This window comes from Monodelphis domestica, chromosome 3 (genome assembly GCF_027887165.1).
Source record: "Monodelphis domestica isolate mMonDom1 chromosome 3, mMonDom1.pri, whole genome shotgun sequence".
NCBI lineage: Eukaryota > Metazoa > Chordata > Mammalia > Didelphimorphia > Didelphidae > Monodelphis > Monodelphis domestica.
Genome location: NC_077229.1, coordinates 1686545 through 1714447, shown reverse-complemented (window position 1 = coordinate 1714447; position 27903 = coordinate 1686545). Strand labels below are relative to the sequence as shown.

Sequence of the window (27903 nt, the reverse complement as noted above, 5' to 3'; positions counted from 1 at the left end):
AGGCCGACGTCCGGACGTCACGCAGGTATTCCGGGAATCCTCTGGGCTGTGTCAGCTCTTGGAAGGCTGACTGTTGGGGTTCTGGGACCTTTTCCAGGTGCGAGGGGCAGGGGAGGGAGTCAGTATACAAGATCGGCCGCTCAGATTTTCTGTTCCCAAACTCTGGTCTTCCTAAGCTTGTGCGCATGTGCGAGCAGAGAGGCGGGTAGAAGCTAGCGGGCTGCCTCAGTGTCTGTCCCTCACTTTAAAGGACCCCAGAAAAGGGACGAACAGGCGGCTCTGTCTGGACCCGGGGCCATGCCGGGGCTTTGCCCCTCCCCCAGGAGAAAGAAGGGGCGTCCCGCCCCGGAGCCAGAGACAGCGGGAGTGGGGGGGACCCTGATCTGGGCACTGAGGGAATGCCAGCCCGCTCTCCCCGCCCCCAGCTGATGCCCCGCCCACCCTCCGTCTCCTCCCAGCAGCCTCCCAGCAGCCTCCCTCCCTCCACCCTGTGCGGCCCTGAATGGAATGAAGCCAAAGATGACGTCAGAGGGGGCGGGGCTTCTCCCAGGCCAGTCCAAGGCCCTTCCCAGCCTGAGGCTGGCTGTAACCCCTGAGGCCAGGGAAGGCCTGGGAGCCCCTCTGACCCTCCCCCTCTCTCCTTCCCCCCCAGGCGCACCCAGAGGAAGTCTCCCCCCCTCGGGGCTGCCACCCCCCGAAGCACCCCAGGGTGGCCCCGCAGAGAGCCCGCAGCCAGAGGAATGGCCCCCGGGACCCCGAGGCCCCCCTCCCAGGTGAGTGCAGCCCCTCTCCCGGCCAGGCTGGGATCCCCCAGAACTCCGAGCTGGGTCTGTGCCAGGCCTCCAGGGGCGCCCTCACTGCTTGTGCTCAGGGGGAGCTCCTGGGGCCGCCCTGGCTGCATCCACCCTGTTCTGGGCTTCCCCGGCCTCGGTATCCCCTGCCTGGAGGAGCCATCCAGGTCCCTCCACCCAGGCCCAGGCGCTGCCAGTCCTTCCCCCCCCCCCCAGTGTGACCCCCTCCCTCAGGATGGCCGGGGGTCCCCCAGCTCCAGGCTCTGCTCCTGCCCTCCAGGCCTGGGCTTGGGGGGGTCAGTCAGGCCTGCCAGGGGGGCTTCGGAAGGAGTTTGGGGGAGATCAAGGAGCGTTTGTAGCCCAAGGAAAGGGCTGGGCACGGCGGGCAGGGCTGGAGGGTGTGCTGAGAAGGGCTCCAGCCAGGCTCCTGCCTCCAGGCCAGAGGACACGCCATGGACTGCCTCCTGGGTCAGGCCTTCGCTGGGCCTTTGGGCCTTATTAGGCAGTAAGACGTGGGGGAGGGGCGGGCCCGGCTCGGTATGTTGAGGTCACATCCGTGTCCTGTGCTGATTCGTGCCTTGACAGAATGATGGAGCTGCCTTGGGCTGGCGCTCGGGGGCTTTAGGCTTCCTTTTCTTTCACTACTTTTTAAAGCATTGGAAATGCTTCGGGCCCCGTTTACCATAACTCCCCCCGGCCTCTGGCACCCAGGACATTCCTCACGGACTCCATGGGAAGGTCGAGCTGCCCGTTCCTGTTCCGGGGACTCGTGGGCTTTCCTCACGGTTATACGTTCAGAAGACGGTTTGTGGAAGCCCTTTCCGAGGGACGTTCTCCGTGGTGGACAGACAAACGCCCCCAACCCAACTAGCAGGCGCTGATGAGGCCCCGACGTTGCTGGATCATTAGGCGCCACGTCAGTGCCGGGAAACTCCGATGTGGTGTTGAGTGATGCGCAGGCGAAGTCTCTGTCCAGTATGGTTCGTGCCTGTGTTTGGGGGCCACGTTTGGTCACATCTGGCAGCTGGAACTGGACGGACTCAGAGAAGAGAATTCTTCCCGCCAATCAGGAAATGCCTTCCAGGCCGAGGTCTTGTGTGACACACAGGCTGGGTAGCACCCAGAGTCGCCTGTTGGAAACGCCACTCTGGACCAAGACCTTACGTGGACCGGAATCCAGTGTCCCAGCCCGCCGTTCCTGTTCCTGCCAGACAACTTCCTCAGCGACTTCTCTAGTGACGGGAATCTGTGAAACAAGCTTTTCACTGACTTCTGGCAGCCATTACAGGAGCTGGTTAGGGTGGACAGAAACCTGCCAGGACAGTGACCAGATTTCCGAACACGAGGAACCTGCTGTGGCTCAGTGTTGGAGGTATCAGTTTACAGTGTAGGATCACGAATGCAAGATAAGCACACCCGATGATCAGCTTTACATAAATGAATTGAACCCTGGCCTGCATTCTTACAGGGCACAGACAGTGTGGAGGAGGATGTTGGGCTCCCTGTCAATGGGCAGCAGCTGCTGTGGGACACCAGCAGCCACTTGGGCTGGGTCTGGCAGGGATGCTGTGGCTGTTGGTGGCCCAGAGGAGGCTAGAGAGGTTCAGGGCTCAGCAGCTTCCTGCTTAGGTCCTTCGATGGAGTGACTTGCATCTGTCTGGGACAGCAGGTGTGGAGAGCAGAGATCTCTTCTGAAAAATGTCCAAAGTTTAGAGCAGCCTCCTTTCCATTGGGCAGGCCAGGGCAGGGTGGTAAGAGAGAAAACGAGTTAAATCTTTTCACCAGTGAAGAACTAACTCACTTGGGGTGCACAGGTTGGGGGTTCTTCTTTTTATTAAACCCTTACCTTCTGTCTTAGAATCAATGCTGTGTATTTGTTCCAAGGCAGAAGAGTAGTAAAGGCTAGGACTAGGCAGTGGGGGTCAAGTGACTTCTCCAGGGCCACACAGCTAGAAAGTATCTGAGGCCAGATTTGAACTCAGGAACTAACTGTCTCTAGGCCTGGTTCTCCATCTACTGAATCACATAGCTGCCACCCTGGGGTTTCTTTAACTGTGTCTTTGAGCCAACAAAGCAGAAAGAAGAATCTCACTTTTCAGACTTGGAAAAAAATGTAAAGAAGTTTCAGAAGATTCTGACTATTCAGGTCACTGAACAAAGGAGAGTTGTTAGCCAGACAAACACAGGAGAAAATTCCAAAACTACCAAATGAAAAAGCAGAAAATTATGTGTTTATTTTCTTAACTTGTCAGAAAAAACAACAACAAAATTTCAACAAACAAATTCCTTTTTCTTAGAGAAATAAAAACAAAATAGAAGGCCAGCTGAGGTTGGTTTGGTCTAAGGTGTTAATATGATGGTCCTAAATCTCCTATTTCACCTCTCAGCTTGCAACAGAAGAAATGAGTGTACAGAGAGAGTAATCCAGAAAGTAAAGGTCATCAAAGAGCATTTGATAACATTAACTAACATCAGGCTTCTTTGCCATGTCATCATTCATCCTCAGTGTCAAGAAACTCCATTTCCACTCACAGATATCCCAGGTAGTTTGAAATTCCACAACAGTCAGGAATGGGTCTCCTGTTTAGTAGATTTGCTTTTTTGGGTTCCCTGTTGCTTATAGAGATTCTTTAGCTATTCCCGCCAAAATCTTTTACAAAGCAGGTCTCAGGACAGCTTTTCAAATGTTATTAAACTATTAGGAACTTAAAAGCACACTTAAAATCCAGAAACTTTAGATCTGTCCATGTCCCATTAGAATCATCCATGGCACTTAACAGGCTTATTTAACCTGTTGCTTTCGCAATATTTTTAGTTTCAGCTCTAGGAGGATGAGGTGCAGTTGGGGTTCTAACCCTCTAGGTAAAACATAAGTAACAATCCTTTCTCCACCCCCTAGGTTCAGTGATTCCACAAATGAATTTATTTACAAGAGATTAATTATACTCCAGTTAAAACAAAAATGTTTGTGGGGTGAGGAAATACTTCAGTACTTCCCCGTTGTATATAGACAACAGGGGTTCTCCATTGAGTTGCCTCTACTAGAACATATTTGGTTATTGTCCATATTCAGATGGAGAAAATATTACACAAATATTCTATTAAAGGTTTTATTCTTCCAACAGAAGTCTTCAATACTTTCATTGTTGTAATACTCACATACACCAGGCTGCATCCTTTCCAATACTATGGCCAGTTTTCTACTATTATGCTTGATATCTTAAACACAATTAATGAAATAACTGGGTCTAACTCTTAAAAATTGTAATTGCAGTTACTTATCTAAAGGATTATATGTGATCACTTGTTTCATGATTAGTAATGAAAAGGTAATAAAACAATTTTTCTTTCAATATGTATCAGGTAAATTGAAGGAAATCAAACAAAGAAGGTGGGTCAATAAAGGTTTCTTGCAGAAGATCAGATTTTCCTCCAGACCTGAAGGAATCCAATGCACTGAGGAGGCAGAGACCAGTGGGGACATTAGTAAAATCTGGGGGAGGAGGCAGAGGAGCCCCAGAAAATGCAAGGTCAGGAGATGGAGGATCTCCTGTGAGGAACAAGAAAGAGCCCAGTGTCACTGGATTCTTAGAGCATGGAAGGGAATAAAGGAAGAGGGAAGCAAAGTAAGTGTGAAGTTCTCAAGGTGACTGGTGTGAAAGGGAACTCTTTATTCCCTTTGTCTATTTTTAGTTGATCAAGAAACCCCTATTTAACACTGTTAACTATCAAGTAAGAGAATTTACAAGTCACTTAGAGAGCTCCACTCTTTTAACTCAAACTTGTGAATCCTTGGATAAGAGTTTATACCTCAGAGGATGAGAGGTGTGTGAACCTTAAAAATTCTCAGACCCTACTTCATAAGGTTTGGTTAAGACCATTCCCCATTTGAGCAGTGAAGGTACTTGACCAAGAAAGTGGGAACTCTACTCCACCCCTACTTGGGCATGCCCTAGGGGAATATAAAGTTGTAAACTCCTTGCTAAACAATGAAAAGTACTTACACCCATACTTATAGTAAGGCAAAAGTTCTTAAGCTGTACCTATTTTTAGATCGACTACAAAAGGGCACTAAGTACCTATAAAGGTTAGGCAACTTGTGAATTTACAAGGAGCAAAGATGTGAAAACTTATTCAGAGGTTTTTTTTCAGGTGTGAACTTAATCAAAAGTTCAAGCCTTCTTAGGTCTGAACTAAGAATGGTCTGTTCTTTGAAAAATGTGTACTGTGATTGGTAGATGTGAGAACTTAGGGGAGGTGACATAGGAGAAAATTCCCTTTATAAGGAGAGGAAAAGCTGAGTCTCAGGGAGGCTGGCTCAGAGGAACTGTCTCTCTGGAGATGGCAGCTGGCCAAAGCTGAGAATCCTTGCTTGGACAAATCTTGTGGTGAGTGGATAAAAGACTGACTGATTTCTCTCTTAAGGCTTGGGCCTAGGCTGGCCTGGACTGGCCTGGGCCGGCCTATCTTTTTCTTATTATTTCCTTTTTCTCTCTCTTTCTTTAATTCCTCTTTTATATTAATTAAAATCTCTATAAAACCCAGCTGACTTGGGTATATTTAATAATTGGGAATTTTTCCCTGGCAACCACCTTATATTTGATTTAAAACAAGACACTGTCTTGAGACCCATATTTTCTGCGGTCACAATTTTAACAACCACTCTTATATCTGCTACAATTTATGTCTTATACTATTTTAATTATTACAGGTAGACCCCATAGACATTGCAAATCGAAAGAGTGCCATTGGCTTCTGTGCAGAAGTGACAGGAAGTGATGTGGAAAAGGGAGGGGTATAAAGGAGACCAGCATGGTCTAGGATTCATTCCCTTCCTGGCATTTGGAGATATTGGTTCTAGAGAAGACACCACTGGGACTCCTGCCTTGGTGGCTCTCTGAGGAAACCCTCTCTTCTCGTTAGTGCTTCATTGGGACACTCCCTTCAGAGTGAGTTCTGTGCAGAGACTCTTCCTTAGATCCTGCATCAGCTTGCTGGTGAGGGACTCAGACTTCCACATAGAGATTGGAACTTTGTTGGGGAGTGGGCTGAATTTCATCAGATCAGCACTTAGGGTAGGCTAGGCAACTCTTACCTCTTTCCCACCTACATTTCATAGTTCAACTCTTTCTCTTCCTTTTTTATAAATAAAAGCTGCTAACATTTTTTTTCCTGGCTTAGGGATAATATTTTTAATTTGGTGACCACATTGAATTTATAACTCTTATTTAGTCAAAACCATAATTTAATCCTAACACCATCCTTTTAAGTGGCTATCCAAGTGGAATATCAAACCCTGGGGTGGTTTAGATGCCTGGGAAAGAGTCTAGGCTGAAGAGGGCTCATTCTGTGGCAGTGCCATTCTAGATAATAGAGAGCAAGGCTTGGGGTGGAGAGGCAGTCAGGGTCCTGAGGTCCTGGCCTTGGATGCCATTGGAGGATATTGGTGATCTCAGGACCTCAGAGGTAAGGCAGTGGGGATGACCAGGAACCACCCAGAGTAGATGAGTTCCAAACAAGAAGCTGTTTTTTCTCCTTGGAGCTGAGCTCTCTACATTCTTCCCTTTGAGCCCAGATATCTCTGCTTTCTTTTGGGCCTGAAACGTTTCTGACTTCTGGTTCTAACAATATCTGAGTGAGGACCTTTTGCTGTCCCTGCTAGTGGTGGTTGCTGCCCTTTCCACTGGACCTCATTTCTCCTGTATGAACTCTTTGATTTTCCTTCATATCAAGAGCAATTCTCCCTCTTAGACCTGACTCTGGGGGCTGCTCTCTGTCCTGGCTACTGTTGTGGGAGAGTGAATTCTGTTGGGTGAGAGGGAATGCTGGTTCTGGCCCAAAGGCTTCTCAGATACGGTCCTCCCAAGACATGAAGGTATCTATTCAAGGATATTATGCATAGTATTGCCATGGGGATGGACAAAGCCATTGCAGGGAGTTGGAATAGCCCCCAGGTAGGTGTAGAGGAAGGTAGGATAGCCCTTGTAGGGCTCAGGTTTCTAGATTGTGTAAGGAAATAAATTTAGGGTTTGATTATATTTATGAGAATTCTAAGATAATCTGGTTGCCAGTTTAAAAATGTTATAGCTCAAGTCAAAATGACTTTGAATAGTTTTATTTACAAAGAGGTGGAAAGAGTGAAAGAAGAGAAATGTAAAAAGAGGGTAGAGAAGATGTCTAGCCTATCACACTAAATGTTGCTCTGCTGCCCGGAACAACCCTGACAGGGCTCCCTAACCTTCAGGTAGAGGACCCTGTGGTGAATTAAACAAGAGTTCTCCAAGAGGGGAAGGCCTCTCGGGAACTAATCTCTCCAGAAGCCAGGAAAGGAGGTTCAGCTACTCACTCACCCAAGATGACCTTCAAAGGAGAAGATTCAGGAGCAGTATTACCAGAAGCAGCCCAAGAACCAGAGTCTTAGGTCCAAGTTCAAAGCCACTTCCAAGAAGCACATTATGTCACCAGCTGAAGGTCTCTGGACAGGAAGTTCAGGACTTTTTATAGTCTGTGTCACTTCCGATTGCAATTTGCTTAGCACTGCCCAGTGGTAGGGCAATGACTTCTGGAGTTGCCACCCACTTTAGTAAGTGGCTTGTGAACCTCCCCATCTCAGTCTTAAGTAAGAGTATTTAAACTTTGGTTGATTAATTTAAAAGTTGCTGATTGATAGACAAAGAAAGTCTAATTCACACTTCACAGTTGTATTGAGGATCTGAGGAACTGTGTGTTCCCATGCTTGGAAACTCTTGGCCTTTCCTTAGACTATTCCTCCCCTGGATATCCCAAGGGCATTCCAGGCCGAAAAATAGGGAATGGGTCAGGAAGGGGTTAAATGGAAGAGTATTGATGTTGGGGGGAAAAGGAGGGAAAGGATAGGGAACAGGAAGGGTAGGAAGTAGCTGGGGGTCCTTCTCCACACCTGTCGGCAGGGAAATTGAGCAGGCTTTCTTCTTAACTAGGCTGGGGAGTTTATATCAAACCTAGACTCAAAAGAAAGTCAGGTAGGTTTGGGGTCTTTTAGGAAAGGGAAAGTAGGAAAGTTTGATATCTGGCAGCTATGCCAGGACCAATGCTCCCCAGCCACATTCAGGGAAAAAGGTGCCCAAACCAATGCTTCTCTCTTCTTTTATTTTCCCTCAGACTCCTCCCACAAAGGAAGTGGGAGGTGTCTGAGGAAGTTGCAGTAGAGAGTTCTGGGAGCTGTAGTCTCCAGGGCTTAGTTCCATTTCAAAATGCACAGTATCCGGTACCAGGTCTACCTGTGTTTTCCGTGGAGCAGATGGAAAAGTTGAAGAGCCCTGCCAAGCGACATTATTGTCAGATCTGACTACTGCCTTGTCAGTTATTCCCAGGTCGCCCTCTTAACTACGTCTCTTGTCAACTGGATCCCCAGCTTTCCTTAGTTACAGGGCTAGGCTTAGATCCTTTGTTTTTCACAAACTGTTTTTGAAAATTAATTGAATTGTGATGTTTTTGTGGAATAATAAATTTCCCTTTAGCCTGGCCAAGGTCAGAGCTCCAGACTTGCTGTCCCCTTCTTCCCAGGTTATGGAACTAAGGGGGAATCTCCCTTCTTTTGTTAAGCTAAAAGGATTAAGGACAGGGCTGGGAAACCAAGGTGAACCTTGACACATTCTGGGAGTGTGCTAGGCCAGCCACAAGGCTGGGGAAAGCTTGTCCTGACACCTTCCTTGGTATGGACAAGGACCTGCTTCTCATGTTATGAGGGAGGAGTTGAGGTCTCCTAAGCCCCCCTCCTCAGTGGTTATTTATGTATCTGAGATCTCCAGGGATGTCCAGAGGAGGGACTGAGTGGTGAGCTCCCCAGGGAGAGAGGTGTGTGTGTGTGTGTGTGTGTGTACGTGCACACGCGTGCTTGTGGGCCTGCACTATATATTATTTTTCCATGCTTACATGATTCATGTTCTCTCACTTCTCTCTTCCCTCCCTGCTCCTGGAGCTGACAAGCAATTCCACTGGGCTATACGTGTGTTCTCACTTGATACCTATTTCCATACTCTCTGTGTTCCTTCTGTGTTTCTATTCCCACAGTTCTTTCTTTCCATCTTGATGGTGTTTTTCCTCATAAGTCCCTCAGGATTGTCCTGGCTCATTGCATTGCTATTAGTAGCAGAGTCTAATACATTTGATTGTCCCACAGTGCTTCAGTTTCTGTGTACAGTATTCTCTTGGTTCTGCTCATTTTGCTCCACATCAGTTCATGGAGATCTTTCCAGTTCTCACAGAAATTGAGCAGTTCATCATTCCTTATGGCACAATAGTATTCCATCACCACCAGATACCATAGTTTGTTCAGCCATTTCCCCAACCAGGGACACCTCATTTTTCCATTTGTTTGCCATCACAAAGAGCATCACTTTGAATATTTTTGTAAAACTTTAATATTCTCTTTTGTGGGTACAAACCAGTAGTGGTATTGCTGGATCAAAGGGCAGACATTTTTTTTAAAGCCCTTTGGGCATAATGGACCAATTCACAACAGTACCAGCAATGCATGTCTCAATTTTGCCACATCCCCTTCAACATTTATTGTTTTCCTTTTTTGTCATACTGGCCAATCTGCTAGGTGTGAGGTGGTACCTCAGAGGTGTTTTGATTTGCATTTCCCTAACCAGGAGGGATTTAGAACACTTTTTCCATGTGATTATTAATAGCTTTGATTTCTTCACCCAAAAACTGTCTATTCATATCCCTTGAACATCTGTCCACTGGGGAATGTCTTCATTTCTTGTACATTTGATTTAACTTCTTATAAATTTGAGGAATCAGATCTTTGTCAGAGCTTTTTGTTATAAAATATTTTCCCCAGTTTGTTGCTTCCCTTCTAATTTTGGTTGCATTTGGTTTTGTTTGTACAAAACTTTAAATTAATATGATCAAAATTATTCATTTTACATCTTGTAATGTTCTCTATCTCTTGCTTGGTCTTAATAGTTTTTCTTTTCCATAAATCTGACAGGCATACTATTCTCTGTTTGCTAAATTTACTTATTTCCCTATTTATATTTAAATCATCCACTTTGAATTGATCTTTATTTAGGATGTGAGATGTTGATCTAAACCTGATTTCCCCCCTACTGTTTTCTAATTTGCCTAGCAGTTTGGGTTTATCAAACGCTTGCTGAGGTCATAGTCTATTCCAGTGATCTTCTCTTCTGTCTCTTGGCCAATTGTTTTGATGACCACTGCTTTATAGTACAGTTTAAGATCTGGTACTGCTAGGCCTCCATCCTTCACATTTTTTTTCATTCGTTCCCTTGATATTCTTAATTTTTTGTTCTTCCAGATGAACTTTGTTAAAAAAAATTTCTAATTCTATAAAAAGTTTTTTGGTAGTTTGATAAGTATGGCACCAAATAAGTAAATTAATTTAGGTAGGATTGTCATTTTTATTATATTAGCTCCTCCTATCCATGAGCAATTAATGGTTTTTCCAGTTTAGGTCTACTTTTATTTGTGCAAAAAGTGTTTTATAATCGTGTTTATATAATTCCTGAGTTAGCCTTGGCAAACAGATTCCCAAATATTTTATATTGTCAAGAGTGATTTTAAATGGAGTTTCTCTTTCTAACTCTTGCTGCTAAGATTTGTCAGAAATATATAGAAATGCAGGTTTAATTTTTTACCCTGCAGCTTTGCTAACATTATTAATTATTTCCACTAACTTTTTAGTTGATTTTCTGGGATTCTTTAAGTAGACCATCGTATCACCTGCAAAGAGTGATAGTTTAGTTTCCTCAATGCCTACTTTAATGCCTTCAATTTCTTTTTCTTCTCTAATTGCTACTGCTAGTGTTTCTAATACAATGTCAAATAATAGAGGTGATGATGGGCATCCTTGTTTCACTCCTGATCTTATTGGTAAGGCTTCTAAGTTATCCCCATTGCAGATGATACTTGTTGATGATTTTTAATAAATACTAGTTATTTTGAGGAAAGGTCCTTCTATTCCTATGCTTTCTAGTGTTTTCAATAGGAATGGGTGTTGTATTTTGTCAAAGGCTTTTTCTGCATCTATTGAGATAATCATGTAATTTCTTAGTTTGGTTATTGATATGGTCAATTATTAGGATGGTTTTCTTAATGTGGAACCAGCCTTGCATTCCTAGTATAAAACTCACCTGGTCATAGTGAATAATCCTTGTGATAACTTGCTGTAGTCTCTTAGTATTTTATTTAAGATTTTTGCATCTATGTTCATTAAAGAGGTTGATCTGTAGTTTTCTTTCTCAGTTTTTGGTCTCCTCGGTTTGAGAATCAGTACCATGTTTGTGTCATAAAAAGAATTTGGTAAGACTCCTTTGCTAATTTTGTCAAATAATTTATAGAGTATTGGGAGTAACTGTTCTTTAAATGTTTGATAGAATTCACTTGTGAATCCAGCTGGCCTTGGGCATTTTTTCTTAGAAAGTTCCTTGATGGCTTGTTCAATTTCTTTTTCTGAGATGGATTTATTTCAGTATTCTATTTCCTCTTTTGTTAATCTAGATAATTTATATATTTTTTGAATATTTGTCCATTGTGCCTAGATTACCATATTTATTGTCATACAATTGGGCAAAATAGCTCTTAATATTTGACCCCTTATAATGTGAAAATATGCCTTCCTCTGCATACCTTTCATGCTATATTCAGTGGGAGAGTCCACTTGCTCATCCTGCTTTGACTTCTGTTTTGTTTTTTTTATTTGAATTTGTTTATTTAGGCAATTTATACATTATTCCTTGGTTACAATAATCACATTGTTTCCCTCCCTCCCCTCCACCCATCCTTCCCGTAGCCAACACACAATTTCATTGGGTATTACATGTGTCCTTGATCAGAACCTGTTTCCATGTTCTTGTTTGCACTAGGATGTTCCTTCAGAGTCTCCATCCCCAACCATATCCCTTCGACCCGTGTATTCAAGCAGTTGTTTTTCTGCTGTGTTTTACTCCCACAGTGTTTCCTCTGGATGTGGATAGTGTTCTTTCTCGTAGATCCCTCTGAGTTGTTCAGGATCACTGTGTTTCCACTAATGGAGGAGATATATATACTGTTTATTGTTTTTAGGAAAGACTCTTCTATTCCTATGCTTTCTAGTGTTTTCAATAGGAGTGAGTGTTGTATTTTATCAAAGGCTTTTTCTGCATCTATTGAGATAATCATGTGATTTTTGTCGGTTTGCTTGTTAATATGGTCATTATGTGGCTGGTTTTCCTAATACTGAACCATCTGTGCATTCCTGGTATGAATGACTTCTGTTCTTTTGAGACTCTTTTTGATGATCGATTTGGAAGGAAATTCAGAGCAGCTTTAGGATTTCCCCGCTACTATGATGTCATCATGGCTCTGCTTCCCTGTCTTTTAGATTTTGGAGTCAACTGACCACATTAAGTGACCAATCATTTAATAAATTATTTAAAATGAAGAAATTCTGCCTCTTGGGAATTCAAGTCATTACACTGTAAGTGTCTTTCTTTTGAATTAAGGTTAACTGCCAAAATCTTTTCTTTTAAAAAGATGACCACTCCTTCCATTCCTCATCATACTTACTCTTCTTTCTGTGTAACTAAATATAAAATGACTGAATATATTCCAGTAAGAAATTTAAAGTTCACATCATAAAGCAGAGACAATGTTTTGGCAATGGCACATCATCTCCAGTGGTTCCTCAGACCCTCACTATATCTTGAGACTGCCCTTCTTCACTTAGCTAGATTCAGTCTGATCCCATAGAGCTATGGAAAGCTCTATATGCTTTCATCTAGATAAGAGTATATATCAACCTTTTAGGAAATTAAGTAGAGAATTCCTTTTTTCTTTGTTTCTTCCTCATTGATCACTGGTCATATTTTCCCCCTAGAATACACTGTACATGCTACCTTCTCAGAAACTTCAAAATATGTTCTTACCAGATCAACTCTGACTCATGTACTGAGGAGGAATTTCAGATCACCTTCTCTCTCCTCCACAGAATCTCATACTTCACTCAGAGAGCACTTCCCATCGCCCTGATTCCACAGGGAAAAGCATTTCACAGTAAGACACTTCTCCAGGTTTTACTCTTCACAACATGATTCTGTCTTCAGACACAAAATGTCTGTCAGTATTCCATTGGGCTCTGAATGACAGGTCTACAGTGCTGGCTCTGACAGCCTTCAAGGTTAGGAGTTTGGGTAAATCCCTGGAGTGCTTCACTTTCCTCCAGTCAGTGAATGAGGGTTGAACTAGATGAAAAATGAAGGTTCGGATCTGAATCTTGTGACCTTTGCTGTTTTAGGGGTCAATAGCATTCAAGGATGTGGCTGTGGACTTCACCCAGGAGGAGTGGTGCCTCTTGGACCATTCTCAGAAGGAGCTGTACCTGGAGGTCATGCTGGAGAATGTGCAGAATCTATGCTCTGTGGGTAAGGATGATTTTCTCTGTTAACTCTGAATCTGCCATTAAGGAAACATCTTTATCCTAATCAAATGTATGGGATTTTGTGCCTTTGTCAAGGATTAAAAAAGCAAAAGTGTGGAACTCTGCCCAGGGTTATCTTCCTTCCTGCTTTTCATTAGAAAAGTCGTTGAATTATGTGATAGGAACCTGGGATGTTCCTTTCTTGCTCCTGAAATCGTTTCTCCTCTGTTTTAGATCACTTCATGTTATTAAGATTAAAATCACCAAACTGTTACAGGGAAAAATTAGTTTCTCTGTTAAAAGTATTATATTTTTAGAGGTTTATTTAAGATTAAGAAATAGAGAAAATACAAATAAGAAAGCACGTGTCTAGGCCCAGAGAGCCCATTCACAATCACTCACATCTTGCGTGCTAGGTAGAGAGCCGCGTGTGCTCTGAAGCGGAAGTAGGAAGAGCCCTCAGTAGGCTTTTATAGCCAGTTTAGAAATTTTGATCTCTCCCAGGTGAGAATTTCAGTAAGATTACAAAGCATTCTGGGAAGTGGCCAAGGACTTCTGGGGATTGAAGTCCGGGGTTCAAATCTCCATTTTTACAAGGTGAAAACCTAAACCAGGGTTACAGATTTACATTCCTGAAGCTACTCTCAGGAGTCATCTAGTCCAGGCTCTAATTAGAGCTGAAATTTGTGTGCAAATTCTCTGTTTATACCCAGGCAGCTTTTCCTTGAAGATGGGCATGGAAGGGAAGCCTCTACCTGCCTGGGCAGCCCCTTCCCTGTCGGGGCTGGGGCTGGTCTTTAGAAAGGATTTCTTGCTATCAAGTATTAATGGGGGAGGTGAAGGCAGGAAGGTGGCTTATGAGAGAAGCTGGACCTGCCCAGAGAACGTCAAAGCGGCCTTAATGTGTGCTTTGACACGATTAGTCCCAAAACAAACATGAGTAAAAGGGAGGCGGCCCTCCTTGGGAGGTAAGGGGGAAACTGGAAGCCAAATGGCCCCCAGAGGAGTGCAGACAATCCCACCCCCAGCCTCCAAACCTGGGCACAAGCCCACTGTGAGATCCAGGGACCCTTCTTGGGCCGACGTTACCGGCACGTCCCATACCCCCCGGAATACAAAGGGCTGGCACAGAGCTGTCGCGAGGCACCAAAGTGGCCCGGCCCGTTCAAGGCTGTGATGAAGTCCCCACGGCAAATCGGCAGCTTTCAGAGCCCCCAGCCCTCAGGCCCTGGCGCCATCTGGGTAGAAGGAAAAGTTGCAGGAAACCAGAACTACAGCTCAGGTGTGAGGAAAGATTCCCCCGCCCCCTTATGCAAGATTAGACTTTTTGAGGCAGTGGTGGTCAAGTGACTTGCCCAGGTCACACAGCTAGGAAGGGTCTGAATCCAGATTTGAACCCAGGCCCTCCCATCTCTGGGCCTGGCTCTCCATCCACTGAGCCACCCAGCTGCTCCCCAAGATTAGATTTTACTGTTAGTGATAGTCGTAGGATAATCATAATTGTGACTGGAAGCTAGTTAGCAGAAGCTTCTGTGAATATTCTGGCCTGAGTCTCCAGGTTTGGGTAGCAGGAAACGACTCGGAGATCACGGAGCCCCCGTGTGGGTTACACAGGATGTGGCAGCCTTTACGGGGGAGGATCAGCGTGCTTGGAGCAGGAGGTTCCGGTTAGAGCCTCGAAGCCCGGCTCTCTTCGCTCAGGGGAAAGAAGGCCGTGGTGTAGCCAAGTGAGGAGCGTCCAGGCGTTCCTGAGGAGAACAGCCGGCCGAAAGGTCCCGGCACAAAATCGGGAGAAGCGGAGAAATGGAACGACGACGGGGAGACGCGCCGGGCCCGCACGGGCGCCCTCTTCACCCAGTGCAAAGGGCGTGCTTGTAACTGCTCTCCTCAGCCCAGTGGTTGGAAGAACTCTGCGTAGGCAGAGAGGCCGGTGCTGAGGCGTCTGGCAGGGCAGGCCGCGCCGCCCCCCATCAGATGCGGAGAGGAGGCACTGAGAGAAAGACGACTGCCAGAGGCGCCGAAGAACAGCGAGTCCAGTGGAGGCCGTGCGGAGGGCCAGCAGGCCTTCAGGAATAGCAGCGGGCTCGCTCTGTGGAGGAATAGGAGGAGGCTAAGAGGCCGCCGAGGGAGGTGGAATAGGGATGGGGAAATGGTGCAGTGACTCTAAAATCATGTTTCATGTTTACCTTTATTCCCCAAAAGCTCCAGTGGCGAAGTTCACCCCAAGGGGGAGCCCCTGAGGAACCTCCAAGCCCACCAGACGGGACTTTTTAGATAAAACCTTCTGCAAAGCGCAGCAGCTCGGCTCAGATCCTTTTCTAGAGACACTCCTTCTCCACAGTGAGCTCCCATAAGGCCGCGTGTCCTCCGCCATTCCCGGACAGGAAGCTCCTAGCCTCCAACAGGAAGTCAGCGCTCCCGAGCAGGTGTCACTGCTCGGCCTTCTGCCTGCCACGGTCCTTCCCCTGCAGGTCCTAGTCTGTGCCTTGGAGCCGGCCTGCCTCTATTCGTTCTCCCTCGGATGTGATCCGAGCAGATACACGCCGTGTGCTCATTGTTGTAAACTCGTCTCACGGCACTTACCGAAAAAGCAGTCGAAGAGCCTGCTCTCGCCTCATCGACGTTTTGTGAGAGGAACAAATCCAGACGCCCGGAGAACCGGCCAGGCTTCCTGGCAGTGGGGGATGGGCCGAGGAGGTCGGGGCTTGGGGAAAGGAAGAACCGGGGGGAGTCCGTCGGTCCGCTCTCTCTGACCGAGACTGCCAAGGAAGAGGTCCACTCTTTGACTGGGTGCTTCCCTGAAACCTGATCCCCGTCGTCCTCGGTCCACCGGCGGCCTGTTACCTTGACCTTGGGCACCTGCTGGGCTGGGCCAAAAGCCAGGGTTCATTGCTGTGAAGCCCTCAGGGCTCGGGCCATGGAACCTGGGGTCCCTTCTGCCCCCCGAGCCCCAGGCTAGCCATCCCGCATCCCTGTTATTTTAGAATAAGCCTGTTATCCAAGCATAGCTGAGTCAGGCCCCCGTGAAGGGCAGCTAGAGCTCGGGGGGAGAGAAGTGACCTATTTAGGAAGAGCCTGGCAGTGGGGAGTGAAAAGGCAGGCCTAGGGAGGGGCCACAACTAGCGAGGATTGAAGGGGGGGAAGAACAGACTCACCTCCTTCCGCCTCTTGGTCCAAAACAACCTCGACTCCGCCTCCTCCTTTTGCCCTTTGCTTGGAGGGAGGGCAGCCTATTCTCTCTCTCTCCCCTCCCCACACAAAACCCCAGCAGGACAGTTTCCTTCTCCTATTCACTGCCTCATTCTGGGGATGTACACTAGGGAAAAAGGGAATCACGCAGAAGGCCAAAACAACATTCAAACAAACGCTAAAGAATAGTGATAAAGTCCCCACAATGCAACATGCCGAAATTTCACAAGAATTGTTACAAAGAATACTTATCCTGAAGCTAATATAGAAAACCACTTTTGTCTCAAAATCTTATTGCACGGAGAAATTTACAACAAACTTAATGAGCTCATGCAAAGCCCACCTCAAAATCGTCGGTGAACAGTTCAAAGCAAAAGGGTTTTCTCTAGGCTAAACCTTATTCTAGTGACCCCAAACACAGCTGATTACAGATCGCTGACAATTGGGTTTCTGTTCTCAAAATCGAATTTTTATACCATTATAACTATTTCCACAACTAATTTACAGTTTGCACGTATTTAAATCTACATACAAATGACTTCCTGTGAAGTTACACAAATATCTACAGGTCTAATAGAACTTTCGACTCTTGCAACTTTGTAACTCTTCACGATGTCATATCTAGAACCCGTACGCTATTTACATTTGTACACATTTTGCTGTTCTCTGTGTGTTCTCTATACACTATGGTACACGTTTATCTTCAAAGTGTATTACAGATCTGCTCACAGAGTACATGACAAATATGTACACGTATGTGTCGGGAAGATAAACGTCCCCCCTCTGACAACACTAAAATCTGTATGAAGACCTCTGTGTTTTCTGTTGTTACTGAACGGAATGTTGCCAAACGGAGACTTTCCACTTAGGTAAGATCTCGTGAAACGAAAGTGAATTTTCATTGTAGTCGGTACCGCTTTTTCTTAATGTATGTTCCGTAGGTATCCTTTTATTAACAATTCATGACGAGGGTGTCTTAAATGTGTGCCGGATGCAAAGAAATACTAAATCTTCAGATTCTCCTCTCGTCGTCTTCTGTTTTCATACCTACTTGTTAGTACTATGTGCAGTTGGTAAGTCGGGTGGGAAACGTTCAGTGTTCGATGACACGTTGTCTTACCATTAACGTCCCTATCCGTCGTCTTTTTTCCTGTATTGGATTCTTCTACAAAGTCTGTTACTGTTATCAGCAATTCTGCTATGTTGTCTTCTCTCTTCAGTCGTCTTCTTTTTCTGATTGTGTTTCCTCTTCTGTGGCCTTTTTACCTGCAGGTGTGTTCACGGATGATCTCTCAGCTATCTCTGTGTCTTCTTCCGGAATTCTTTTTCTTCGAGAACTTTTTCCTATCATCCCTAGAAACTAATTTAGTTAGTGTGCGAATAATGGAACCAAATATATTTTTCTAAGATTTTTATTGCAGAAGGTGAAACTAGAATGACTGTGTAAGGACCTCGCCTAGATTGCTGTGTGGCTGGTGTTGCGCCAAAATTTTATATATATAAACAGAGTCACCTGGCTCTATGTTGTGTAATGAATAATCAAGAGGACCACTTTGAACTAAAATTCCCATATCTTATAGTTCTCTTGATCTGGTTTGTACGACAGTACTACAAGGTAGAACTTGCTTGTCTCCTCCTAACATGGAAGCATAGGCGGTTTTGGAAGGTTTGGCTTGTAGTGAAGGAGATGTATGTCCGCATGGGGTCTTGTACGGATATAACATTGAGCCAAGGGTAGGATGTCTGGCCGTTTTATTTTATTTTATTTTTTTAAGTTATCATCTTTAATGAAATGACTTTGGAAATAATGTGCAGTTCCATGACACTGACAGAACAGTTTTGGAACCACAGTTAAGATACACAGAATTACATCCATAATTTGTATTAAATGTCAACATTTCAAATAGCAGTTTATTACAGGGCAAACAAGATCAAGAAAGCAACCATCAAACAAAAGAGACCCATAGCTTCAGACAAGGCGAATCCCAGGATAGCATGAGAACAGCTGCTGCTTCGGTGATGGCATAACCAATAATGAGAGAACCAAAGACAGTTCCACTACCAGCACCAGAACCAGCCACTCCTACTGTGGCAGTACCTGCACCAATAAATTTAGCAGCAGTATCTCTGCTGATAGCACTGGTCTGGAACTCCCTTAGTACTAGCTGAGACACCCCGTTCTGGGCCCCATTAGATACTGTGTTGCCTTCTCCAGTCCTGATCTCTGGTCAAGACAACACTGCTACAGAAATTGGTCAGTATACAATTCTGGATCCAGCACGGCTCAGTGCCAGGGAGCAGACGAGCTTGGCGCAGGCGAACATCTTAGGAGCAGTTGGGGCGGTGGAGACAGAAGAAGGGATCAGGTGGTGGGAGGCGAGGGCTTGGCTCAGCGCTGCTTTCTCATCTGTCTTTCTCTGGTGGCTGCAGCAGAGGTTGAACCCTGTCTGGCCATTTTAAATGTGTCTCGGTACAAAGTTTTCCAGTCACTGTTTCAAGTTCCCTATTTGTTCTTTCCACTTGGCCTGAACTTTGTAGCTGATAAGGGTACTTTTTATTTTTTTGCATATTTATTTTGCAGATGTTCCTAAATTTTCATAAACTTGTTTTAAAATATTGGTGAAATGAGAACCTTTGTCTGAGTCAATTTTAACAGGCAAACCAAATCTTGGTATAATCTTCCTTAATAAGAGTTTAACCACAAAAGCTGATGTATTTTTAGCCATTGGAAATGCTTCTGGCCATCTGTCCACCAAATTTATCCACCAAAACTAAACAAAACTTGAATTTTCCAGCTTTTGGCCTACTTATATAATCTGTTTGCAAATTTTCAAAAGGACTGCAAGCTAAAGGTCTTACCCTTATACCTTTTTTCTTAAATACATGTTGATTGAATCTTTGACAAATAGAATAGCTGGAACATACTTTTATAACATTTGTGCTCACCCCTGGTGCAATTCACACTCTTTTTATTTTTCAGTGATAACTTATGTCCCAAAATGACCCTTATTATTGATATCCCTACATAGGTGGTTGTAAAAATGTTTTGGTAAAATAGACTTTCCTGTGGGTGCTGCCCAAATTCCATTTTCTTCCCTAGCTCCAAATTTTTTTTCCATGTCTGAATCTCAGTGTCTAAATATGCTTTTTTAAGATCTCTTGGCTCTATCACTGACAAACTCATTATGCAAGTTGGTGCATTTCATGTTGAGTATCTAGCTACAAAATCAGATGGATTATTACCTTGAGACACTGGATCTTTGTTAACAGAATGGTCTTTGCAATGCATTACAGCCAATTCTTTAGGTTTTAGGATAGATGTAACTGTTATAATGACAGCATGAGCTATCTGTTTTCCTACATATGTAATAAATCCTCTGTTTCCAAACTGATCCAGTTCCATGGCATATTGAGAATACATAACAAGAGTCTGTGTAGATATTAGCTCTCCTGCTTTCAACTAAGTTACAAGCATGTGTCAGAGCCACTAACTGTATTTTGAGCACTCATATTTTGGGGTAGGGAAGCACACTATAAGGTCTTAAATTCTGTTACTACTGTTACTGCTGCACCCATACACCGTATCCCATTTTGCCTTTATGAAGAACCCTTGGTAAAAAGCACAAGATCAGGATTATCAATTGGTCTATCTTTTAAATCTTTTCTTGGTGTTCTGTTAATTCTACAACTGTTGTGTATTCATGCAATGATTCTCCATTATTTGGTAAATTGGGAAGGAGTGTTGCTGGGTTCACCACACTAGACCTTTTAATTTGTATATTTTCATTCCCAAGAAGATTTATGTCATATTTAGCTATATGTTGATCTGAGAAAGCTTGAATGGGATACTTAAGCATAAGAGCTTCAACTTCTTCAGGGCAAAAAATTGTTAAAGGACACCCAAGAACGAGATCTGCAGATTTCTGTACTAACAGTGCTATGACTGCAACACCACACAAGAATGGAGCGATGCCAGATACAATGGGGTCTAGCTTTACACTGTAATATGTTATGGGAATGTGATTTGGTCTTGGGTTTGTGCTAATACTCCTGAAGCTATGCCTTTATACTCATGCACAAATAACATAAAAGGTTTTTCATAATCTGATATCCCAAGGGCTGGAGAAGAAAGAATTGCTTCTTTCAGTTTTGTTATGGCTTGTAAATGTATCTGATTCTGGTTCTATATTTTTGGTCAGATCAGTTAGAGATTTTGTTAATTCACTATATCCAGGGATCCATTGACTACAGAAACCTGTTGTCCCAAGTATGGCTCTTAATTGTCTTTTGGTTCTTGGGGCACTAAGTTTTGGAATATCTGCTATCCGTTTTTAGGAAATACTCCTAGAACTTCCAGATAGAACAAATCCTAGATATTCTACACTTGGTAGACACCAATGCAGTTAGATTTCGATTTCTGAGATCTTATGTCCTCGTTTATATAATTCACATAAAAGAAATTTGCTATCCCTAAGACAAATTTTTGAATTTGGAGAGGCTAAAAGGATGTCATCCATGAAATGTACTAATTTGCTGTCTTTAAAATGAATAGTTTCTAGATCTTTATTTAGGATTTGCGAAAAAAGAGATGGACTTTTGCAATACTCTAAAGGCAAACAATTCCAACAGAAACTTATTCCCTGCCATGTGAAAGCAAAAATCTTTTGAGAGTCTTTTTCTATGGCCATAGAAAAGAAAGCGGAGCATGTCTACCACTGTGAAATATCGTGAATGACTGGGTATGGAGGAGATAATTGTAGCTGGGGATGGTACTATTAGGTGGGATTTTATAACATAATCATTTATAACTCTTAAATCTTGAACAAATCTGTAACACAGTTTCCCATTTTCATCAACTTTTGTTTTTTTAGTTGGAAGTATAGGGGTATTAAATTCTGAAATACATGGGACTATAATTCCTTGCTCTAACAATGATTTCTATAATTGGTCTTATGCCCTCTATTGCTTCCTTACTTAAAGGCTATTGGGGTATACAAGGTGGAAGACCTCCTCTAGTCCTTATTTTAATTTGTATTGCTGATTTCAGTAGGCCTAAATCTGTCAAAGATGAAGCCCATAGACCATTTGGAATGTCATCTGGAATCGGATAAACCGTATCCATTTCTCCATCTGTCTCAACTGTCTTTAAGAATAACATTGGGAAAATTTTCAGGGATTCTTTGGGAACTTATAAAGCGATATCTCCAGATGGTGTACATTGTACCTTAATTTACATAATAGATCCTTTCCAAGTAAATTCATTGGTGAGTTGGTCATTAAATGAATGTTCCACAGATAAGGGACCCAATGATACCACTTTGGGTTGTAATTTCTTTACCCTTTGTTGTTTCCCAGTTATCTCCACTACTTCTAAACTTCTTACAGCCTTACATTCTTCAGGAGATGTTTACAAAACACTTTTACTTGCACCTCTGTCCACTAAACAATCATAGATTCTCTCCCCCCCTCCCCCCAACATTTAACGTAACATTTGGTTCTGTGCTATTTGGTGGTAAATGTGGAGGGACAGTAAAAGAAGAAACCAAGATGAAGGAATACATAGATGGTAATTATAACTATGATTGTAAATAAGATGATTTCACCCTTACAATGGAAGCAGATAGCAGAGTGGTTTAAAAACCTGAATCCTATGATAGGTTATTTACAAGAAACATATTTGACACATAAAATAAATATATATAGAGTAAAGATAAGGGGGTTGTTATTTCCATAACAATAAGGGAATAAAATTAAAAAAGAAGTATAAAACTGTACCTGACAGCCCCTAATTCTGCCTAGTCTAGCAAGTTAATCCTCATTCTTCCTTCATTCTTCCCTCAAATCCCAGGCCAGATGATAAGAATGGAGAGGAAGGGGAGAAATATTTCAAAATACATGCTCTGTATCCTCTCTACTGGATAAAGAAGTTCATAAATTATCATTAATTTCAAAACATCCCTGTGAGTTTTATAGTTTTATTGTATTAAATTCATAGTTGAGGCAACTGAGGCAAACAGGTTAAATTACCTGCCAAAAGGCATCTACTTAACATCTCCCAGAAGCTGGATTAAATTTGGTTTTCTAACTCCAAGTTCTATTCTCCTATCTCTTTGTTACCAGCTGCCTTTAATTTCTAGATAATGGAGGCTGTGAAATGTGTCTAGCCTTCTTTTACAAGAGGTAAATATAGATAGAATTTTCTGATTACAAATGGTTTCCATGATCTCTGCCCCCCTGCAAATGTCCCAACAGTGAATACAACAGAAGCCATTCTGTAGGCTTTACTTGCCTGCCCCCTTTCCTTTAAGACCATATTTTTTTATTTTTCTCTCCTGATCCCTTCCTTCTGTAATAAGGAGTAATAATAATAATAATAATAATAATAAGCAGCCAGAGTATCTCATTTATTACACTTATTTCTTATGCCCAGGGCTTCCAGTTCCTAGAGAAAATTTGATCTCCTATTTTCAGCAAAGGAAAGCACCATGGTTGCTAGAGCAAAAAGGCCCAAGGAGCTCCTGCCCAGGTGAGTGGGGTGAAAGCAGGTATATAAGGGCTGTTATCCCAAAGGGCTTTATCTGTTGTAGTGGAGGGAGTGTTAGATTTGGGGGCTGGCAGACCAGTGCTGAATCATTCTGTTTATTTCCTGATAGATGGATGATAGACTCAGTATAGGATATGAGACATAATTTATGGTAGATAACAAAATAAGATGAATAGTTAGTATGTCTTCAATAAATGGCATAATACCTTTGCATCTGTGGAGACAAGAAGAAAACTTCTATTACACTTTGAAAATTACTGCATGAGAGATAAAGAGTACAGTTGCTTTTCTGTTTAGCATACAAAATTTACTAAGAATGACTATGTGATAGTGCATCCAAAATGATGAGAACAGAATATCTGAAAGGTTATCTGAGATTCATAAAATTATAAGAAGATTGGACAAGTGACTTTTTAGGAAAGATAGAAGATTTAGGAAAGATAGAAAAGGCAATGGAAAAAGATTGTGCAAGACAAAACATGATCAGCACAGCATTTGAATTATAGCAAGGAAGTTGGTCAGGTCATTCCTCCATTCTTTACTCATGACATGAGTTGCAAAGTATGATGAGTGTCTTGGGCCTGCCTTTGTCACCAGTCCCTGGTGAAGTTTCATTGTTATTGTATGGGAAAGTCTTTCTAAAATCATCCATCTTGCAGATATGATCAAATGGTATACCCAAAGACTGACTCTGCTTTTTTAAGTTTGAAAACTCCTCTTTGCCTGAGGAAATAGAAAAAAATCAGTTTAATTTCTCCCATCAGAGGAAAGAACTTAATATTGCTCTGTGTGTGTCCTCCTTCCTTCTGTGTCATTGTCATTATTTGTTTTCTTCAGAGGCAGAGACTAATTTTGAAGTGAAAGAGATGACTGCAAAGCTGAGCCTTTTTGTGAAAGGATCTGGCCCCCAAAGATGCATGAATGAGGATCCCCATCACTTCATTTTGAGACAAATCTGTAACTCTAACATCAAGGCAAATAAAGATCCGAAGACTGACTGTGAATGTGATGAAACTGCAGAGAAATTCAGCCAATATTCAGTCCAAAATCAGAATATGAAATTGTCCTCAGGAAATAATTGTTGTCAGGATAGCAAATATAGGAAATGCTTTCCTAAAGAAGTAGAACTTGTTCAGTATCATGAGAAACCTCCTGAAATGCCCATGTATCAAGGTAACCTAGGGGGAATGGCCTTTGGTTACAGGTTAGACATCATTAGACAACCGAAAAGTAAACATGTCAAGACGGTTTCTGTGAGTGATAAAGGTAGGAGACCTTTCAGTCAGAACTCTGAGCTTACTGCACATCAAATAATCTACGCTGGAGAGAAACCTTATGAATGTAAACACTGTGGAAAGGCTTTTACAGAGAGGGGGACTCTTGTTGCACACCAGACAGTCCACACAGGAGAGAAACCTTATGAATGTACACAATGTGGAAAGGCTTTTAAACGGAGGGACTATCTTACTGCACATCAGACAGTCCACACTGGAGAAAAACCTTATGAATGTAAACAGTGTGGAAAGGCTTTTACAGTGAGGGGCTCTCTCGCTGCACATCAGAGAATCCACACAGGAGAAAAACCTTATGTATGTAAACAGTGTGAAAAGGCTTTTACATGGAAGGTCTCTCTTGCTGCACATCAGACAGTTCACACTGGAGAGAAACCTTATGAATGTAAACAGTGTGGAAAGTCTTTTACACAGAGGTGCTCTCTTGCGGTACATCAGAAAATCCACACTGGAGAGAAACCTTATGAATGTAAACAGTGTCAAAAGGTTTTCACACAGAGTGCCCATCTTGCTGCACATCAGAGAATCCATACTGGAGAGAAACCTTTTGAATGTACACAATGTGGAAAGGCTTTTACAGAGAGGAGATCTCTTGCTATACATCAGACAGTCCACACTGGAGAGAAACCTTATCAATGTAAACAGTGTGGAAAGGCTTTCACACAGAGGGGCTCTCTTGCTGCACATCAGAGAATCCACACTGGAGAGAAACCTTATGAATGTAAACACTGTGGAAAGACTTTTATAGACAGGGAATCTCTTGCTGTACATCAGACAGTCCACACTGGAGAGAAACCTTATGAATGTAAACACTGTGGAAAGGCTTTCACAGTGAGAAGTCATCTTGTTAAACATCAGAGCATCCACATTGGAGAAAAAATTTATGAGTGTCATCAATTTGGATAGGCTTTCACATAAAGCTCCACAGTTGCTTCATGTCAGAAAATCTTCACAGGAGAGAAACCTCATGAGTGGTATTGATCTTATAGTTGTTACTTTTAGATTATTTAACTTAAGAAGATCCACACTAGGGAGAAACTTTAGGGATATAATGAATGTGGTAAGGCCTTCAGGTAACAATCATCTCTTATTCTCAAGTGAGAATTCCTTTTGGATAGGAATCTTACTACTGTCATGAATGAAGAAAGACAATGAAATATCGAGTCCAGAGCATGGATTCCTTGTAGGAAGGCTTTCAGCCAGAGATCATTTCTTACTTCATATCAGAGGATTTATAGTGCAGAAAAATCTAATGTATATACTCAAATTGTATGTTTTCTTCAGGAGAAGGGTGATCACTATTATTTAAAGAAATGCAAATTATAGTAAGTCTGAGGGGCCACCCTGCATCTGTTAGATTAGCTATAATGACAGAAAAGGAAACTGACAAAAGTGGAAGGAGATATGGGAAAACATGCGATACTAATGAGCTCTTGAGTGGAGTTGTGAACTGTTTCCACCTTTCTTGAGAGCAATTTTGAACTATGTCCAAAGGGTATTAAAAAAGAGAAAGGACCTATATGTATTTTTTTTAAAAAACAACACTTAAAACTGCTCTTTTTAGGGCAACAAAAGAATTGGAAAGTACAAAGAAACTCATCAATTGGGAAATGGCTGAGTAAATTGTGGCATATGATTGTAATGTAATACTATTGTTTTGTAACTAATGAGATGAAGCAAGAGTTGAGAAAAACCTGGAAAGCCTTGAGAATTGATGCAGACTGAATTTAGCAATACCAGGAGAATCACCACACATTGTGACAGAAATATTGTATGCACAACAATGCTATGATTTGAGTTATTCTTAACAATACAATGATCAATCCCAAAGGACTCATAATAAAAAAAATTTTTTTTTCATCTGCTTGCAGAGAAATGATGAAAATTTTTTTTCAGTTTTTATATTTTTGATTGAGTTCCACAGAAGGATCAATATTGGAAATTTTTTTATAGGATTGCACATGCAAAATCTGTATGAGATTGCTTAACATGTCTTAGGTGTGGGGAGATAATCCAAGACTCAAAAAAATTTTTTAATGTTGGACATTATTTTTACACATAATTATTTTCAAAAAATTAAATGTGAAATGATGGAGAAGAGTTGTGTGTTCATTGGTGAACAACATTCTTTTTTGCTAGCAAATATACATATATATATGTTTTTTCAGTATTAAATTTTTTTTTAATTTAAAGCATTTTTCCATGGTTACATGATTCATGGTGAACAACATTCTTTATGAGATAAAGGGATATACAAGGAATGATTATTGGAAGGGATTCACCTTAAGCTCATACTTGAATATGCACTGCACATATGCTGGAGATAAGATTCAGTGACTCCTGTTCTCTAGGAAAAGCATTTTGCTGTAGCATGCACGTCATAGACTTTCTCACAGAGGAGCCCTCATTAAGCACCCCAAATTTTATACTGTGAAAAAAATACTATAATGATAAGGACTTTTCCTCTGAAATCCTAATGTTTGTCATATATAGTACTGTTATTTTAGCCATTCTCTAGTTAATTGGCACTCATTTGTTTCTTTTTTTTTTCTGGCACAGATAGATTTAATCAAACAAACATCATAAAGAGTGCATGTGGAAGATGTCGAAGGGATAGGGGACCTGATCCATACTGTTCAGTTCATTCTATTCAAGGACTCAGGCTCATGATGCAGTTGGCTGATTTCTTTGTCTGAGCAGGAATCTAAACCCTCTGATGAAGTAAGAAGGGAGGAACTGAGGTCTCCAAGTCCCCCTTATCTCTCGAAATACCAATGTCCTAAGCTTGAGTTGTCAGGCTAAAAAGAAACAGGACACAACTCCTTTCATAAACAAGAGGAAGACACCTTTTCCAGGGACAATTGTGGCGATATGTTTTTTCTTATGGGAATCCCATGCTCCCATTGAGAAACCATATTATTTTGGAGAAATAGCCTCAAATTTTATATTGGTTAAACATTTATACAAGATGAACAAAGTCCTAATTACTCCTCCCTCTGATAATAACTTTCCCCTCTAATCTGAATGATTATTATGGAGGAGATAAGAATTTGACTTGCTCGTATAACTCACAAGGAAACAAGATTTAAGCAGATTTCTTCAATTTTCCCCTTTCAAATATAGCCAATTAAATATTTGATGGGTTTTAATAATATCAATATCACACAACATTAATTGATAAAATATTACATGTATTATATTGTTATATTTTAATAGATTATGTTGTGTAATACTGTATTATAGATTATAATATTGTAATAATCATATTATAGTGATTTTACGATAACCCAAATTATTTCATTATTTCCATAAGGGATAATCAAATAACTTTAGAATAAAACAATGCTTCAGAATTAGATTTATAACTGAAATGAGAATTAAAATCCATGAAACAATGCCTGATATAATTAAAACACACGATCAACAGGGCTGATAAAATACATGACTTTTTTCAAATGTGTATTTTTTTACCTTTTAAAAAATTTAATTTATAATCTAGCAACATCCAAATTATAAGTCAAGTTGCCTTTCTACAGCACATCTTTACAAGGGTTTGCCAAATTTCACCTTTGCATAAACTATATTGAGTTTGAAACCTAAAACAAAACTATCAAATTACCTTATAGAGATCTGTTTCCTCTCATTACTCTTTACATTTTTAATCATATCAAAACCCTGTAT

The 27903-nt window shown here is 42.2% G+C and overlaps 1 protein-coding gene and 1 pseudogene across 1 annotated transcript; one reads left to right on the top strand and one right to left on the bottom strand.

Moving 5' to 3' along the window:
- Positions 1 to 21: 21 nt before the first annotated feature.
- Positions 22 to 26417, top strand: LOC130458148 (zinc finger protein OZF-like). The gene is made up of 5 exons (XM_056821198.1): positions 22 to 97; positions 653 to 773; positions 13075 to 13201; positions 22817 to 22912; positions 23768 to 26417. Exons 2-5 carry the CDS (start codon positions 741 to 743, stop codon positions 25126 to 25128), a joined length of 1617 nt encoding a protein of 538 aa, XP_056677176.1. The 5' UTR covers positions 22 to 97; positions 653 to 740; the 3' UTR covers positions 25129 to 26417.
- Positions 18139 to 18785, bottom strand: LOC100619260 (ATP synthase F(0) complex subunit C3, mitochondrial-like; annotated as a pseudogene).
- Positions 26418 to 27903: the final 1486 nt, after the last annotated feature.

Bases quoted from the DNA above. Each gene is read 5' to 3' on its own strand.
- LOC130458148 (XM_056821198.1), top strand. From the start codon at position 741: ATGGCCCCCGGGACCCCGAGGCCCCCCTCCCAG. The intron at 774-13,074 runs GTGAGTGCAGCC...TTGCTGTTTTAG, and splicing joins CCCCGAGGCCCCCCTCCCAG to GGGTCAATAGCATTCAAGGA. The intron at 22,913-23,767 runs GTGAGTGGGGTG...TGTTTTCTTCAG, and splicing joins CCCAAGGAGCTCCTGCCCAG to AGGCAGAGACTAATTTTGAA.